Genomic DNA, 19,010 nt, shown 5'->3' with positions numbered 1-19,010 from the left:
GACTTCCATGCCAGTATGAAGCAGGCATCTCAGCATTCATTGGGAGATGTAGAATTCTCAAACTCATGATTGCAAACTCCAGAAGCACACAACTGCAAAAAAAAAAACCCACTCAATTCCCAGAGCATATGTAGTACTGTGTACCTATTTACTACTATTTAATATGAAAATCCTTTATCAATATAGGATCCAGATCTCATTAAGTGCAACACTAATGAGTTCATAATTATTCAAACACACTTGCCTGCTTCTTTCCTCACCTCTACAAGCCACATTCTTCAAAGGTATTAAATCTACTTGACTTGTATAGACAAATTTCTCAAAAATCAGAAATCTTACAATTCCAAGACAAGTGTTTTCAAACAAATTTGAGATGAATATTCAAGATATTGGCATCGTTATCTTGTTTTGGAAACAAATATGAGAAAAACTTATATTTGATTGAAATTTCTATTCTGGTAACAGACCCTATAACTGAGCATCTCTATAAACTGGAGCCAGTTACTATTTTACTGGTTTCTAGTGTTCTACACAGCTTACAACATTACATCCAGATAGTTTCACAGTTTCTCATTTACAGACCAAACCTAGAAACACATAAGCATATCGTTTTTGATCATATTTTTGAATACTTTTACTGCTACATAGAATCAAAGACTTTTCTCCAGTCTTGGGACCAAGCAGCATGACCTGAGCATATTACTGTTACAAAGCATATGCCCTCAGTGCCACCATGACCCCATGACAATTATTTTTCTATGCATGCTTTTTTCCCCCAATTCAGAAAGATGTGAGGACTGTACTACAGCTATCAGAATCAATCTTTTACTTTTTTTAATTGGTGTTGAAGTTTGAAATGAAGTAATTCAACAAGCAGATTTTTAGAACAGAATAGCATTTATATTCAGTTTCAGCTTTGCATCTTTCCATTTACATAATTACTTGCTGTTCAAAAGAAAGATTTTAAACTTAGACTTGCCACCCTGACTGGTGATCCAGAATGTACTAGCCACATTTTTCAGTAAAAGCTTGCATAGGAAAGGACTGAAGAAGAACATAAGGTACAACAAGAAACTCTGTTAGACTTTTCGTTTCAGAATGTAAGATTCCCAAAGTCTAAAAACCTGTAAGTGTAATGTATGTTTAACATTGCTGCCATTAAGACAGAAGTGAGCTACTGTAAACACAGTAAAACAGAGCAGCAGAGTGACCAGGTTAGAAGGGAGTGCAATTGTTCCCAGCAGACTGGCTGGAGCCAGATCTAGGAAGGTGGGTATAATAAAGGAGGAAACGTGTAATTATGTCAAGGGTATTTTGTGAAGACTTTGCATTCCAACACAGATCTAAACAACCTGGGTAAACCAGCAGGGAGCATTCCCTCTTCTAAATTAATTCAGTGGTGCCACCACTTTGATTTCCTTCTCGGTCGATAAGAATGCTTTTTGTCAACCTAGGAGATGTTTTAAATAGCTACATACTGCACAATTTTTTTTTTTTTTTTTTTATGTTCTGCATGCAATCTGAAGTTTGTTCATAACAGTGCTGATAGTAACCTAACTCTCAGGTATATAAAGAAATGATGAGAAAAACCCCAGGGCAACTGCGATGAGGTACTTTAGTATTTTGATGTTCAGTCCCAAAGTATATGATTTATATAACGATGACTAAAATCTACAGTCTTAATTAGATGCCCACATATGCTAAAACATATATGAAGAGATTTGGCACTTTAGAATGGAATTGCAATTTTCAGTAGCATCAGATGCAGTACTTAGAGAGGAAGCAACTAAGGCCAGTTTACAAGAAAAAGTAAGAGAAAAACTCTCTCATTCTTTTTGAATATATCCATTGAAGTAGCTAGATACCTTAATCTATTACCTTACATATGGATTTTTTTGCTTTGGAATAAATTCTTTCTTCAACATGTAGGCTTGAACAGTAATATTGTTTGTATTACTGTTCATGTTATACTGTTTATATATTGTCCATGTATCTTAGGTAAAAGCCATAGATCTAACTGTATTTGCTGAGATATTTCAAGACCCATGTTTCCCCATCTCACAGAAAAAGTGCCCACATTTCCATGCTACAGTAGTTTTGTGGTTTATTTTTTTATTATTTTTTCCAGGATAAGGGAATTTCTACACCTTTTCTGGAAGCTAGGGCTGCTCACAAAAGAAAGACCTGCTGGTCAGAGGAAATCAAAATGTAATCCACTTAAAAAGGTATTTTAACAGTGTATAATGTGACTGAAGAGGAGAAAAAAGACCATCTGTAAGGATTAGCTTTTTTCCTTTTTTTTTTTGGTGTTAATCCATTGAAGTATTTTCAGAAATGCCTGTGTGTATCTTTAAAAAGACATATTGAACAAACAATTACATTTCATCTTCTTGGTGTTTTCCTTGTATTGCATAACATAATTGTCTACTGTCAAACCTATTTGGACTAGAAAACCAGTTGTTTGGCTTCATTAAGAAAAGGTTATAAGCTGTGCTTTAAAAGTGAATCCACAGGAATATCACTAAGAACAAATGTAGGACCATTATCTACACAGAAAATAAAGAGCAGAACGTTTTTTTAGAATCGATGACCTGATCCTTATCTAACAAAATTTCTCTTCCTGTCCCTGCTATGGGGGAGGAATCTGCAAACATATTTATACTAATATGGACTGGATTTTGGACAGGAAGATGAGCAGACACATTTAAGCCTTCTGCCAGAAGCGGAAACGAAACAAGGCTTGCCCAGGGGAATTGGGAGAGAGAACACAAACAGATCAGGACACTGATGGCTACAACATTTTCATATGCATGCTGGAGAAACTTTAAATCAGCCTTCAGTTCTGAGCATTTTATTACCTTAGATTCTGAAGGCAAGCAGTGAATGTTGAAAGTATTAGGAATTAAGAGAAAATTGTCAAGTACTTCTAAATGCAATTAAGCTGCTCAAAAACGGCTTCAATACGGCTAAAAAAAGTTCTAAAGGGAACTACTGCAAAGTGAGGAAGGAACTGCAGGTGCACATAGCTGTGCGGGAACACAGGGTACTCTGCTAATAGCACTACGCCTCGCTGAAACAACTGAGTCAGCAGAATTTCTATTTATATGCTCTCTTCCTACAGTAGTCACAGTCAAGGCAGAAAACTCAGCAGTCCTGCCTCAAGGGAGAAATTGGTATGCTTGAGAAGAATCAACAGCATGGCGTAGAGAAGTAATTCTACCTTTTAGGCTTACACAGCTTAAGTTTAGGGAGTTGTAAATTATTGGCAGAAAACAGTAAGCCTTTGATAGAAGTCATTAAGATAGAGATTTTGTGCTTTCCCCACTTTGTTTCCACAGTAAGACATTCCCTTCAAAAATGTATTGGCATACAAGTAACCCAGCAAATGTTAGTAAGCCAATTCCATCTTCCATAGGTCTGCAGGTAGCAACAGCTGATACTCTACACCAGTTTTCCTTTTGTGAAGCTGACTTTCATGGTGCTATTTAAGACAAGATTGTTACAGCTATTTAATGTAGCTGATAAATTAATACTGTCTATGTATTTGTCAAACCAGATGACTTTTTGGACCTGCTAACTTCATGATTTCTTCCAATAGAGAAGTGGGTTTCATGTAAAACAGCTACCTTTTAATTACCATAATCAAATTCCACATCTAACTGAATCATAACTGAGAAATTCCTTCCGATTTTGCGTTCTTAACAAGTTCTCGTTTTCTAAATACTGACAACACTGCTAATAAACACAGTATCAGTGTATAAACAGGTCAACAAACAGATTTTACTTTGACCCTCTATTGGAAAAAAATGAATAGCAAAATGTTTTTGCAAATGGATGAAAATCTACAGTGAAAAAAATATGTTTTAAAGTTGCTGAAAGATCAAAATCTTTAATTCTAGAAATGTTTGGTGTTACCTAAAATAAATAGTTGGCTGTCTCAGTATATAATCATATGAATACAAGCTCAGCAACAGTATTAGATTGAGACTGTAAGTTTACTTTCCAGTCTACAAGCAACCATATGCAAGCATTGGGTTCTTTGTCGAACACTAAACAGATGTAAATTGTTACCGTTTTATCCCTGAGTCGTTCTCCATGGATAAGAAAATCAGCACAGCTATTCTCTTCCTGGGGAATGACTTTGAAGACTGTGACACAGCTTAGTCCACCCCCTCCAAGTGGTAACCATCCACCACTTGAGTCATCCCGGGTCATCACCACAGCTCGCACTCGTGCATAACTATTACTGGAAGAGATGCAAAAAAAAAAAATTAGTTTTACATAAATGCAAAACAGCTAAGTCTAGTTAAGAAACAAGACAAAACAAATAAAGAGGCAAAACAAAACAAACATCATAACAAACCCACAACCAAGATCACAATAATTCATGTAGTGGAGGTTCACTGCTTTCATAACTGTCACCTAGGAGAAACCAGTCTAAGACTCTAACAAACATTCCTCCCTAGTTTTATGCCCTCATTAGGACTACTTCACAAGCATCCTCTTTTACTTGGAGCATACATGTGCATTCCTTGTAAAGAAACTTAACCAGACAGTGCAGTTCCTCAGAGTCAAGATTTATATTCTTCCAGAAACTTTGCAGTCAGTGATCTAGCTAGAGAGGGCCAGGGGCAGGAAAAGAGTACGAATCAGCTCTTGATTTATTTTAGACTAATCATGAAGCGAGTCAGCCACCATGAAATCACACAGAAAAGAGAACAAGAAAGCAGAAAGAGGTCAGGCCTTCTGCCACTGAAATCTAAACAAGAACAGGCTTCTAGCCAGAAATGCTGCTCCCTCCTCCCTCCTTCCTCCCTCCCACATAGAGAGCCCCTCCTTTGGAAGGGGTAAGTCAGAACACAGGTGCTGTGGGGTTTGACAGCAGAATTGGTTATGACTACTTAAAAACTAATATTTCTATTAGCTGGATCTCTCCAGTGCTTGCAGCGTGTGGAGAGTTACTTGAATTTTACAATTTAATGGCTTTTTCCATCATCTAGCATTTTTCTGAAATAAAAAAATAGTTATCACTTCGTTTCTTAAAAGCCCGATTTCTTTTGCAGAGTCCCAGAAAAATAGTTTGTGGTAATCTTCTCTCTCACCTTTTATTTATTTCTATTTAATTCAATGACATATTTTAGCTTTGAGTAGGAATTTGCTGCTACACGTGTTGGAAAACCCTGTGGTTTGTCACGGAATTTATACGATCCTATCCTACATTCTACATACGGTTTACTGCATGAATGAGTATCCCACCACTTCAAGAAAAATAAGCTTCATGATACCTTGCTTGAGTACTTACACCAGTCAGCATTAGTTATGTAGAATTTAGTATTTCCTGTTCAGTCCTTAAAAGGGAACCAAGCTATTCCTTCTGTACAAAAATATGCAATACAGCCATTACCAAACTGTTGTGTTTGAAAAAGACTAAGGTCTTTTCCCAGAATAACAGAAGGTAAGTTTTTTTGCATAATAAATATATTACGTTTGCAGACACACTCATGATTCACATATATGTGTATAAATGTGTATATAAATATAAAAATAATTTTGCTGCTTAAATACGTAAAGGTCTGCAAAATGGTGAAAAAACAAGACTATCTAATTTTAGCTTATAGACAAGTGAAGTTGTTTGTAGTGATTTTGTTTAGCCCACAAACTAACCTCCTCCTCCTAAATTCAGTTAAAATGACGGTTCAGTCAACATTTTACAGCATTTCTATACTAGTATCCCTTAGTAACTTCTCCCATACAGCACATAAATATAATCAAGAAAAAAACAATCTTTTATTGTATGCATCTATCAATTCTAATGTCTGAAAATAAAAATTGCTATATTTTGATGCTTAATAGTATTACTGAAAGTTGAATTGTTCATTGTTCTCTATCACTACTTAACTCAGAGATAATTTCAGATTGCAATTGTGCACGTAAGGCACAAGTAATCATTTGTCTCTTATTGCCTCAGGTGAAGAGCCTCCCCTGACAGAAACTGAAGACACCAGGACTTTTCTATGAAACAGTAAAAAATAGGATGCACTAACTGGTTGAACTGTATTTCCACTGTTCTCCCTTCAAGCTAACTTCAAATTTAGCTTAAAAGTTATTCGTTCTATAAATCTGGCTGTCAATTTATCTGAATAAGTTTTCTTTTGCATACCAGAACTATAAAGATGGTATTTAACATGCAGTAAGAGTTCAGTTTCATATCTTTCAGGGACAGTCACAGAACTTCACTTGGACTAAATGAGAAAAATTAAAACACTACTTTTAAATGGTAGTTTAAACTCCACATCCATTTTCTTTTCAAGAATTGAAAGAGAAGCAAAGGTAGAAGATACATATAACTTCAATAGTTTAGCTACTTCCATTTCCCAGAAGTCTTCTGAAATTTTTCCCTCTTCCCTATAGCGAGATGCCTGTGTCTAGTTAACAATCTTGTGTTTTGCTTCCATATTTTCTATTCTTTAGACTATTTGAAACAATATTTATCTTTTCAAATATATTAGAAACTGTCAAATCCACTCCATTAATGCAAGAACAAAAATAAAAGTGCCCAGCAGGTAAATCTGTAATATTTAATGAATAACCTCTTAAATCAAAAAAAAAATTTTTTTTTTCCAGACAACTACCTTATAAGTTAACTAGACAGATTCATTACTGTACTTGTTTAACAATTCCCAAAACAATGAAGAGACTGCTTTATTCAGTTATTTTATTTTAAAGGAACTGACATTAATGATAGTTATTTTTAGTAATGATACAAGCTGGCAAAGCAGCAGCAGGTCTTAAGAGTGATTTAAATTTCTAGAATCCCCTACAAACGAACTGAAGATGCTGAACCAAAGCACACCACTGCTGCTACTGAAGCCACCCAGCTCTCCCATGCCTTCATAACTGAGAGCCCTATCTACATTTCGGAACGTCTATAACAAATTGCTAAAACGCTGGGATGGTTTAGCTGGGGGAAAGAGGACAGACAGTGCTCCCATATTTTTCAGCACCAACCCTACAGTATTTTTAAAACCTGAGAGCCTGATATGTTTACCTGCTCTTGCATGTTCACATATTGCTGATAGAGCAGCTAAACAAAAGAAAACCAGCCAAACACGGAAATCAGTTGAGCACTGCTCTGATTAAACCTTTTATTAGAACTACCACAACTGTGAAATGCAGCATGAAGAGCAGCACTGCAACGGCAGGCCCAAACCTATTGTATCACATTCAATGTTTCCTGAGAGGCTCTGATTTTGGTTGTGGTCACTAGAAACTGTTGAGTCAAGGGCAAACTTTATGGGAAAAGCAAAACAGGATTTTGCCCACAGAAGACAGCTGCTCCTCAAGAATAAACCCTGAACCGCAGTGAAGACTGGGGAAATCCAACACCACATGGAAACCCAACACCAATTCACAGTTACGGAAATGGCACTTCTCTCTAACAGAGGAGTGCCTCAGGTAAGGAGATGAGTATTGCATTCTTATGTGATTACAACGAATTATAAATTGTGATCACACTGATTTTCCCCTCATAGTTAAGTACCTCTAAAAGTACCACATCTGAGCTGTATACTTATTAAACTTGAAAGAAAGTCATTTTAAGACAACATAGTATACTTTGTACTCAGAGCTCAGATATTAGATCCGCAAAGTTTGATTTTAAGAAATACTAGCGTAAGACAATTATTGAAGATGATTCTTGGATTAAAACCAAATGATGGAAAGGGGTGAACTAAGAAGCCTGAGAAAGTATTGGGAGTGCAGAAGCAAAGAACTACAAACCATAAGTGGACCAGGAAGATACCGAAGTCACAGTCCTTGCTTGCTAACAACTTCAAGAACATCAAGCATTAAGATCTGACCACAGGTTTTAAGGGCTCTCAGCTCCCTCCAAAATCTGTACTGTACATTGTTGTAATGCTCTTGGGTCCAAAGTGACTTATGACCTGAATGAACAAACTGCTGCTCCAGCCTGGGAAGCACTCCGCTGACCCTGACCCAGCAGAGATCTTCAGCCTAGCAACTCATGAATAACGCCTTTGGCAGGGGATCGGGTGATGTTAGGGGAAAGGACACACCCTCCCATTCCCCCCCCTCCTTTTTTTTTTTTGTATAATAAAGTTATTTTGTTAGTTCAGGGTATTTCTTACTTGTAATATCAAGCCAATTAAAGATACCAAAGCATTATTACAACATTTGTCCTTTCTTCCATTAGCGATCCAAAAGAGAATGAAGGTTAAGAATTTTCTGCCAAAGTATTTTTCCCAGAGAAAAAGATGAAGAGATGTTGAAGAGGAGGAACAAAACCAAAAAGGCAGCTATCTTGTTGCATTCCATTTTAACCCACTTTCTAGGAAAGGGAAGGCTTCCATGCTGTTGATTTATATTAAGCATTACATATCTTTTTATTTATATTGCATCTTGCACAGTTCTATTTTAATGTAGGACTGAAAAATAAGTGGTCCCAAAAATGTTTGTAAAGGCAACCGAACTGCAATTGCATTTTTTTTTCAGTGCTATGAAACTACTACAATCACCATCAAAAAAATGGTTCTGCAAGTTAAAAACTGAACCGTACAAGAAACTGACTCTCTAGCTTAAGGAAAAATATTTAGTGTTATGGTTTCTTTCCAATCTGGAAAGCAGCTTTGCAGAAAAGGACCTCAGGGTCCTGGTAGACACCGAAGTTGAACACAAACCGTGAACGTGGCCTTGTTGCAAAGAAGGCCAACAGTATCCTGGAGGAGAGCTGTCCGCAGGCTGAGGGAGGTGCTCACTTCTGCTCAGCACTGGTGAGGCTGCACCTGTAGTGCTGGGCTCCCCAGTTCAAGAGACATGGAGCTACTGGAAGGAGGCCTACAAAGGGCTACTAAGATAATTCAGGGCCTGGAGCACCCTCATGCAACACAAGAGGCTGTGGGCACAAACTGAAACACAGGAAGGGTCTAACTGAACATCAGGAAACACTTTTAATAAAAAACACCAACAAAAACTCTGCTGAGCACTGGCATAGGTTGCCCAGAGAGGTGGACTCTCCTCCTCAAAGATCTTCAAAAGCCACCTGGACGTGGTCCTGGGCACCCTGCTCCAGGTGGCCCTGCCTGAGCAGGGCGTTGGACCAGGTGGCCTCCGGAGGTCTCTTCTAACCTCAACCATTCTGCAATTCGTTTGCTTATTTACTGTAATATTTCAAAGCACAACAACTTCAATAAAACACAGCTTAAAAAATTAACTATTATAGGTTAATTTATCATAAATTCACATATTTTGAAGTAAGAGTTGTTATTGCACAGAACTACTAGATAAACACTTCTGACAAGGCTAAGGAAAGAAAGTCATTTTGAATTCTGAAAAATCTTGACACACTTCGCTATGAAAATACACTGTATTCGCTGGCATGCAAGGAACAGCTCCAGGCTGATCTCTGTGTGAACTTGTCATGGATCAAGGCTCCTTACCTTTGGCTGGCACTTTACACACGTACTTTAACCCCTCCAGCTTCTGGTGCTTGTATGTTTGTAGCCTCACCCAAAGAGCTTGGGTTTTTATGGTTCTTATTATCCAAGCAGCTTTGCAGATGATTTTACTGTTCCCAACTAGTGAAGTGTTCAATGAGTAAGTGCATGCCAGGAATACCAAAAGGTAATACCAAACCACCATACTAAAGTCTATTTGACTTGCAGATAACATTTGTTGAGTATCAATTCAATTTAGAAGAAAGTAAGTAATTTCATCAGTATCACTTGACCATATTGGTAACCTACTGATGATAAAAAGCCCTTTGTTACAAAAGGTTTAGAGAATGCCACCAGCATGAAACATTAATGAATTATCTGCAACAGAAGATGCAAATATAGCACTAGTATAGCGCTAAGCAAAACATAATTTACATCAAGAAAATAAATCACAGCATATCCTATTATTTTGCATGTAAAGGAAACTGCTATGTATTTTTTGCCATAATAATTATACACGAGGCTTTGCCTGACATGTCTGTTACCATTCTCCTCAACATTATACCAGAACACATACCAAGCTGTCGCGCTCTTAAAAGGCAAAACTTTGTAGATTTTCTCCTTTAAAATGAGAGGTAAAAGGTACGCTATAAGGACAGAAGTTACAGCAACCATGCCTAGGAATTTTTTTTTTTTTTTTGAGAATCTTAGTAAGAAAAGACGTGGATTTTCAGGAGGAACCATAGACAAATGTTGGTATACTTAGGATGTTGGTACTCACACTGACTTACAAATGAATAGTTGGGTTCCCATCATACTTTGGACTTTGCATAAAAAAAATGAATTGGACGTTCCTGCTTGAGCAAAAAGATACCTACAGAAGCCTGAGCTACCAAGCAACCTAGCCTGAACCCAATATGGCAGATAGAAAAGGCTACATGGGAAACAATATCACCTAAGGAGGGAAAATTGGTATCCTGAAAAAAAAACAAAAAATACACAGTGGTTATTTAGTAGGAGAGGCAATGTAACTTGTAAAACAATGTGTTTGAGAGTGCATCTACAAGTCAAAAGGGAAAAAATGAGACACAGATGAAAAAGTGTCCAAAATGGGAAATTGTCAAAACAGTATATTGCTGTTAAGTGTTCTCTTGGACGTAACACGATGAAAAAACAAACTAAAAAACGGTAGCACTAGAATCACATTCCTTTTTGAATACAGAAAACTTAAGATTTGTGACAGTGCGAAATAACTGAGGCTGCAAGGAAGAATGGCTATTGTTGCAAGAGTTTTTACAAAAAGCAAGAACGCATGACGAACTGAGAAGCTGCTAAAAATTTTGAAAACCATGAAAATTACCAAGTAGAAATTTGACATTTGTGTGAATAATATTTAACCCTGCTTCTCAGCTCTTATTGTTTAATAATTGTAGATATCTCTATAACTATATATATAACTGTATGTCATCCATGATGATACATTACATGAAGTAACCTTTAAGTAGATCGAAGGAGGTCACATCACATACCTGGGTTGCACCTCTTTCAAAGAAACTGCCTTCTGTAGGCTGAAGTTTTTGTAATGGTATGGCTTTTGTAACACAGTATGACAATGGCATATTACTTGGAAAATTGCATCTGATATCAAATACACAAGCAAATAAAAACTTTCTCAAAGTAGTTAAAAAGAAACGAAGTAACCATTCAAACATGGGTTAACATGTTTTGGATAAAGAGCAGAACTAAGAGAAGCAACAGATACAGTAAGGAGTTCCCCTTGGAGGGGTGAGTGAAATGAGTGGGACTTCCATAGCTACCTGTTTAACAGAAGAGTGTTGACACTAGGTGCTCCTGGACTAAATTCCTTCCAATTTTAGGCAGGTGGGATAACAGAAATTAAGTGGTTAGATCCTGCTAATCATATGCTTCCCCAGGCCTAACAGACTTCCTCCAGAAAACCCTAATTTCTCCTCCTCTTTACACACTGACAGCCATGAACTCCAGAAATATCCAGTCTCTTCATCCCAGTCCTGCTTCTACTCTATGTTCTCATAGTTTCTTCCTCCACCTTATCCTGGAATTCAGAGATCCAGAGAAATATTTTCACTGCATTTATAGCACAGAACTGCCAATGACTCTTCAAAATCCACGGAATCACTATTTGTTTCTTACCACATTGCAATTGAGGTACCGAGGCCATGTATTAATTGCAACTTGCTTACTATTGAAATGTAGAGAAGAAAAATTCCATAAAAACAAAACAAAAGAGTAATTTAAGAAAAGTTTCCATTTCTTCTCATCCTTGCAAAAGCAGAGGAATGTCTACAGAAAAGATGGAAGACGAGCTCTGGCACTTCAGTAAACTTAAGGACAAGGTTGTAGCCTGAGGCAGATTCCACCAAAACTAACACAGCTTGACACTTTTAGTAAATGTCCTCAGACAACATCCATCCAGTCAAGATTTTTGTTTATTTTTTTTTAAATAAAGCTTACATATTCAGTTGTGACTTATTTTCCTTGGAACAGCAATGCTTACTACAGTTGATAAAAAATAAAGTTCAGAGACAATGAGTATCTGAAAAACAAGTCAGAATTCTCTCTTCTCGGGACCATTTTCCTCCACTCTTACACACAAAGCCCCTGAGCTTCACTCAGATATGCGAGTACAATTAGATTATGCTCATAGTCAAAGCTATTAGTCATCTAGCCATCAAGATTAAGGATGACAGGACTCCGGAATCCCTGTTAACAGGAAATATGAATGCATTAATCAACAAGTCACTTTGTAATAATGTTCTTGACCAGTAAAATAAGATGAAGGTAACTAATACACTGAAATAAAACCATGGGAATTTTTTATGAGCAGTTTCAGCTACCCTAAGAAGGTATGACTGCCTGTACTGCATATATGTTATTTTCAAACAAGCATCTATGTAATTTTTATGCTTCTTGCATTTAAAAATAGTACTCCACAAAGGTCCAAAAAACTCTTACTTGCCACCTAACACATCTAAGAATTTATTCTGCAAAAGTAAGTACAAAGAGACAAACTATACGCTGCTATACTTTCTCTAACACACTGGAGAACAGTCTCCTATTTTACGTTCACTATATCTGAATTTATTGCAGCTTATTCTGGACTATAGGACAGCAACCGCCTGTAATAAATTTAATTCAATAAAGCCCTGAATGCTGAATGATGATATTCAGTATATAGTTTAGCTGCTGAACTGCTACATATGTCTTTTGCCAAGATATTTAGTGAAGGAAAAAAAAAAAAACATCTGTCCAACTCAGTTTATTCTCCTCAAGCAAAACTTCATAGGGAAGGCAACCACAAATTTAAATTTAAATCTTGCAATGTTAAAACAAATTTGTAAAAGGCCTACCTAGATCATTCCTGACATGCATTTCCCACTTAGCCTGCACAGAAAATGTTCAGAACCAAAAATCAAATAAAGCATATCTGCCTATAAAAAAATAATCTTCCTTTAAGTGTCTTGCTGAGCTTTGACATTACTAATGAATGTTACATATGGAAAAAAATGTTTTAAAACTATGTGCATTAAAACTGTAGTTGATATTGTTAAATCTAAAGCTTGTCTCAACATTTACATTGAAGTGACTTTTCAGGGACTTTAACTTGTCCATAGGAAAATGATCCTGGAACACAATTTACTTTGCAAAAAAAATCACTAAAGCTATTTTTTTTAATGTAAGATGACAAAAAAATAGGCTTCCAAAATTATGTTTCAAACAGAAACAAGTGGACAAATCATAAATATCCACACTAACAAATCAGAAAGAATAGAAGCCAAACTGCAAAATGTTTAACAAATAGCACCATAACCAGAGTAAATAAGAAAATACGAACCCAGTTTAAAGGGTGATAACTTGTGAACTTCCAGCTCTATTTTAAGAGTTTCTGTTCAGCGATTGAAAGGAAGCTACCACGCCCCTGCTATGCAGCGCCACACTTTGCAGTCTGAATCAGTCTTTTTTTTTTTTGTATTTTCCCCCCTCCAAAGACACACAAGAGGGAGAGACGAAGAACTGAGACAAATAAGTGAAAGACAAACGCAAAGACTTCTGTTACAATAATCCATCAAAGGAGAGGAAACGAGTTTAACAAGATTATACAAAATGTTTTAACAATGTGCCCCTTCATATTTGCAATACTTCAGAATGAACACTGTGATTTACTTAGCCAATATGTAACTGTATGATCTACGTTTGATAATCTCAGTAATAATTAGTATCCTTAGCCAGCAGTCTCAAGCACAGAAGTGATTCACAAGTCCTAAGGTCAGAGAACATCGGAATGTTAACAGAGCATTGGAAAAAAAAAAAAAAAAATCAAATCCTGTTGTAACTGCATTCCCTACTCCAACTACAGTGTTCATGAGTTTCTACAAAAAGCAATACGTAATGAATACATAGTTCATGCATGAACACAACAAGCAGCAAAATAACTAAAAGGCCTCTCAGTTCAAAAGGAAGACTATTTAAGTTGTATTATTTGCTGCTGTTCCAGAGGTTTAAAAGCTTGTATTCTTTTTCTGGGTCATTGGTTATAAGTCATGCATGTGTTTTCCCCTGAAAAATATATAACATATCAAAATACATTCACACTTCATAAATAATATCTAGTCATGAGAACTCCTACAATAATCACTGAATCTCTCAAAGTCTACTCAGCAACTGAAAATGGGTCCCTAAGCTAGATTTTCCTTCTTTTGGCAACAACAAGGTCCTAAACAAAAGGTTACAACACTGAGATCATGAGATGATTTAGTGTTGTGATAACATCTTGTTGCTTCCTCTTTGAACTTTTCACAACCATTAATGCCATTAGAAGTTATGGGCCTGGGGTAGGACTTCACCATAAGGAGGAAGTGGTTAAAAGGGTGCTGGAGATAGTTAACGGAAGCTGCACAAAATCTATGATTGGTGTATCAAGGAGGCAAGTGCAGCAGGCCATAATGAAAGCTCAAAACAATTGTTAGACAGCAGAATCCAAAGAAGGAATAAAGAAGAAGTCCTTCTGCTCCAGTCGATTTAAGAGACAAAAATGGCACATCAGAACAATTAGGCAGATTTTTGTGCAGCTGACATCTGTGTTGCACAGTTTTACTGGACAATACAGATGGCAATCCACCCTAAAAATGTTTTAAGTACAACTATCTGCCATTTCTGTTACATAAAATACAGTATGATTAAATAGCAAAGTAGTATAAAGCATAAATCTGAAAAAAATTACTAAGTCAATGTAGTGAGATATATACTGAGCCATTCCACAAATATTTGTGGGCTTGTATTTAACAGAACTGCTAACAGTGAATCCTGACTGCATATCTGAAGAAATACGAACAGAGAATTAAAGACTCCTGCTTAGAGAGACAGAAGAAAAGAATATGTATTCAATAAATATAAGGAGAAAACAGACTGGCAGAATGGACAAACATGGATGGTGAAGCTGAAATTCAAGGAACAGAAATCTGAATTTGGTAAACTACCAATTTCATCTTTATTTTTTGCTACAGACTTCTGCTCTTCTAGCAAGAAAAGGGCCTTCTCTGCTTATATGCCAAGCACAAGATCTAATAGGAAAAACAGTATGAATTGCAAATAATTTTCTCTTATTAAAAAAATTAGACTGAGTACTTTTATCTGCAATGAGACTGTCTGAATAATCCCAATAAGCCAGAAGTCATTAACTGCTTTACTAGCTAAAGAAAAGTAATCAGCATTTTATTAAGCAACCTGAAAAAATGAGGTCAAACAACCAATAACACATAACAAGTACTTTTTCAGTGATGTTAAGAAATATATATATATATATATATATATATATGTATATATTTAAAGCTACACAGAATTCCCTATTTGGGGATTTGAGCTTAAATGACCGACTGTATTATAAAAGTTCATCTGAACTCCCTAGAGTTTGTTCACAACCCAAGAGTAAGAATGCATTCATCTCATCTGAGCTTGTCATGGTGGATGGGGGTTTTTGAGGAGTCTGCTTCTTGAATTTGGTTGCACAAATGACGAAAAAATTATTGTGTTTGAATGGATGAAAGAATACTCCCTAGTCATACAGTAATTCCTAGACAGAATTCATTTGGCTGTAATTTTTAACCCCTCCTGCAAGTCTTATTAAAGACTTGGTTTTTATTGTTATTATTTTTAAGCTTATTGACTGAAAAAAATCAAGAGAGAAATGCTGGTTTGTGTTTAAGGGTTCTAGAACCACCACTCCGCATTGTAACTACCTATGACTAAAGTAGCTCCTACTTATTTTCTTTGTCTGTATGTTGACTGGGAAGTGTTGTGCGACTGGTACTCAATGCAACCATCTATTTGAGGCATTTTCACAGAAGACTTAGTAAAAACCAGTATTGACTATTCCACATGAAAAGCTGATGTTTAAAGAAAAACAGCTGACACAGTTGTTTCTTTAGGAAGCGCAAAAAAGAAAAAATTGCCCAAGAGTTATTTAAGGGGAAGAAAGGGGAGCTAAAAATGCCAGAACTCAAGTCACAAAAATGAAGTAATAGATGTTTCAAAAGTCAGTTACATGAAGAGATCGGGGTTGGGGGTGGTGGTAGGGAATACTGCTTGCGTAAATTCTTCCCTTCCAAGTAAATTAAAAAACAAACACAAACAGCATCCCTTTTTCCCAAACAAGAAGCAGAGAAATGAGGAAAAACTGGATGCCCTTCTTCAATGTATGCAGCACAAACACTAATTGTGCGTCTGTGTATGTATGTATGTGGTACCTATATCCCTCCCATGTGTGGGAGAAACAATCACAAACCATATCCTTGTTCAGCATGCAATTTGTGTGCAGTGGCTTTCTATGATATACTGGTATCTTCTGCATTAAAAGGGAAGTATAAAATTTGTAGCTAAATCTAAACCAGTAAAAATTGTTTTAAATTGGTTCAGAAAAAAGGGGAAAAAGTGAAGCACTGAAATTTAAATTTTTAAGTGCATATGGATTAAATCCTTTCCAGCAAATACAAGCTGTCCTATTACAATCTAGAGCTGTATCATGTTAATCTTTTTAAATAACATAGGTGGAAAACTGCTAGGAATAATGACTGAATGGGAAGAAAGGTTAAGATGCATTTATACAGCAAGTAAACATAATGATGAAAATGACAGCAGTCAGAATTATCTCTTGTAACCACTTTCTGCAGCCTGATTTCAGAAAGTGTTTCAATATTGCTGATAGTTCTCCACTATCTTCTACCAACAGGTCCAGGGCCCCCTTCATACCTGCACTAAAACTGCTGTTATCACAAGCACCTAAAGTAAAATGATTTCGTACTGTTGCCAGAAGTAGCAGCCTCTCTATACTCTTCTCCTGTCCTGATAGTTTATTCTTGCCATGCACTTTCTTCACTGCTTCTGCAAGTAGGCAGTGATCAACACCAGCATGCTGATGTGAATCGAAAGGATAACTTCAGTCCAGAACAATTATCCAATCTTAATCAGTAAGTGACTGATTTCTGGTCTCAAGGCTGTCTTGTAACTGCTCAAAATGGTTCTGAAAACAGAATATATATTCCACACGAGTTCCATGGCAGAGCCTAAACGTGTATGAGAGCTTGCTTCACATTTAGCAACTGCTGCCAAGCTCATTCACATAAGCCTGTTTGGATCAGGAAAGGATGGGGCAGTCCCGTTACAGCCCAGTCAGAGCTTGGCTGTTTCTCTGCATTATGTATGGATTTTGAGATTAATCCACAACTAGCAATATGGATATTTAAGATTTAAGTCATAAATTTTGGCACATTCGATCTCTTTCTGCAGTATCAACATAACTTAAATCTTAAACGTTCCCTTTTCTGGCTTCATGCATGTGGAACGATGAGCACCAAATGTGTAAGGCAGTTATGAATAGTTTTCTTCCTCCCAAGAAACATACATTTTCTTTCTCTAAATTCTTACTGCTAGAAGTTTTTTGGTATTTAGTAAATCCCAGTTTACACGCTAACAAAACAGACTGAGTTTCCTTTATGTAAGGACTGAATACACAAAGGAAAGCCCTCTTGATTCCAGATGATGCAAGGGAATTAGCTCTGGTAGCACAGAAAACAGATCTTCTGAACACTGCAAAAAGTTTATCCCACAATGTGGTGAAAACTGAGAGGCAAACAAACCACAATTTTTGAGAAATACAACTGAAAATACATCACAATATGAGAATCAATTACAAGCACATCTAACATGCTTGTAACTTTAAATTTTGATATAACTGATCCACCTAAAACAGTATTTTCAACAAGGTGATAAAAGAAATAAGCACTATCTTGCTGCAGATTAAAACCAAAATTATACTCTTAATAATGTTACAGTAAATTAATACTAAAGTTTGTAGCCCTACTGTACAAATTCAGAAGTCTGGATCCAAACTGTAATGGCTTAGCAAAGCTTAAGAATACCAAGTCTGGATCTTTTTAATGGAAAGGAATTATGGCAACCAGCATTTTGAATAAAGTTTAACATACAAATATGATTTGTTTGAAGTGATTCACCAGCTCATCTTCACTGATGCATTTTACAATCATGATCATTAGAGGAAATATCCTTTAATATCCTTTAAAACAACAAAAAAAGTTTTAAAATAGAAAAGTAGCCTTTAAGAACAACCTAGAAAATTTGATTTGACAACTGACCTTTTTGCTAGAAAACATTTATTCATTTTAAGGGATAAAAAAAGATAAAGATGACTATACCAGTAATGAACAATTTGTAGTGGAGATTCTTTACATTTTAATTGGACTGGTTAATTCAGTGGTACAACATATTTTCCAAACTGCAGTGTTATTGGCATCATGAACCACTGCTGCTTGTTACCACTTCTTTAGTTTGTGCTCCTGCATTATTATGCCAGGCACATAAGGGAGAGGAAATACAAATCTCCTCTCCTCAAAAGAAGAAAAAAGTAGCTGCAAAACTTGAAGGGTTTTCATGTATTCATCCTTTAATAAGGATCATTATTTACAGAAGGTTATTCAGTATTTGTTGAGAATGCAAGGAAATACAAACCTCATGAATTTCAAGCTTTTAACACTGAGTTCCAGTACACTGGCACTCAGAAGAAAAGCAGCTTCCAGATTATACTCATGCAAGCATTTTGACACAGACAGACGACGCATCTCCATGAGACAAATTAAAGGGCGATGCTCCATTGAATAGTCATACAGTAGGAGTACAGAAGACCATGCAGAGCACATAAATGAGATATACAACTCTCATTTTCAGACCTCCCGATTAATTGTAAGATTTTATTCATAGGAGTTGTCTAAACAGTCATATACACAGAGTTCTACCAGTGATTCAGCATTTGTAGGTTTGCAGCAAAAATTATCTGATCTTGTGGGATAATAGGAAGGCAACTAAACCTGCTCACCTAAATCCAGCCTGAACGAATCCCTACCCTTTCTCCTCCCTCAGTCTCAGGGCACAATTCTGCTACTTCCTTTGTGTTAGCTCAAACTATTATGCAACGGTGAAGAGAGCTGGTTGCGCAACCTAAGCAGAAAA

At 36.4% G+C, this 19,010-nt stretch overlaps 1 protein-coding gene across 4 annotated transcripts in view; it reads right to left on the bottom strand.

Annotated features, from left to right (window-relative positions):
* SPRED1 (sprouty related EVH1 domain containing 1) overlaps positions 1–19,010 on the bottom strand; it is a 57,288-nt gene that overhangs the window by 18,594 nt on the left and 19,684 nt on the right. For all 4 annotated transcript variants that reach the window (XM_050711363.1, XM_035540132.2, XM_035540134.2 and 1 more), the window contains exon 2: positions 4,072–4,246. In XM_050711363.1, the coding sequence (XP_050567320.1) occupies positions 4,072–4,246 (175 nt within the window). The remainder of the gene's footprint in view (positions 1–4,071; positions 4,247–19,010) is intronic.

Source organism: Cygnus atratus, chromosome 5 (assembly GCF_013377495.2).
Source record: "Cygnus atratus isolate AKBS03 ecotype Queensland, Australia chromosome 5, CAtr_DNAZoo_HiC_assembly, whole genome shotgun sequence".
NCBI lineage: Eukaryota > Metazoa > Chordata > Aves > Anseriformes > Anatidae > Cygnus > Cygnus atratus.
Note: the sequence above shows the minus strand (reverse complement) of the source record. Positions and strands in the feature narration are given on the sequence as shown.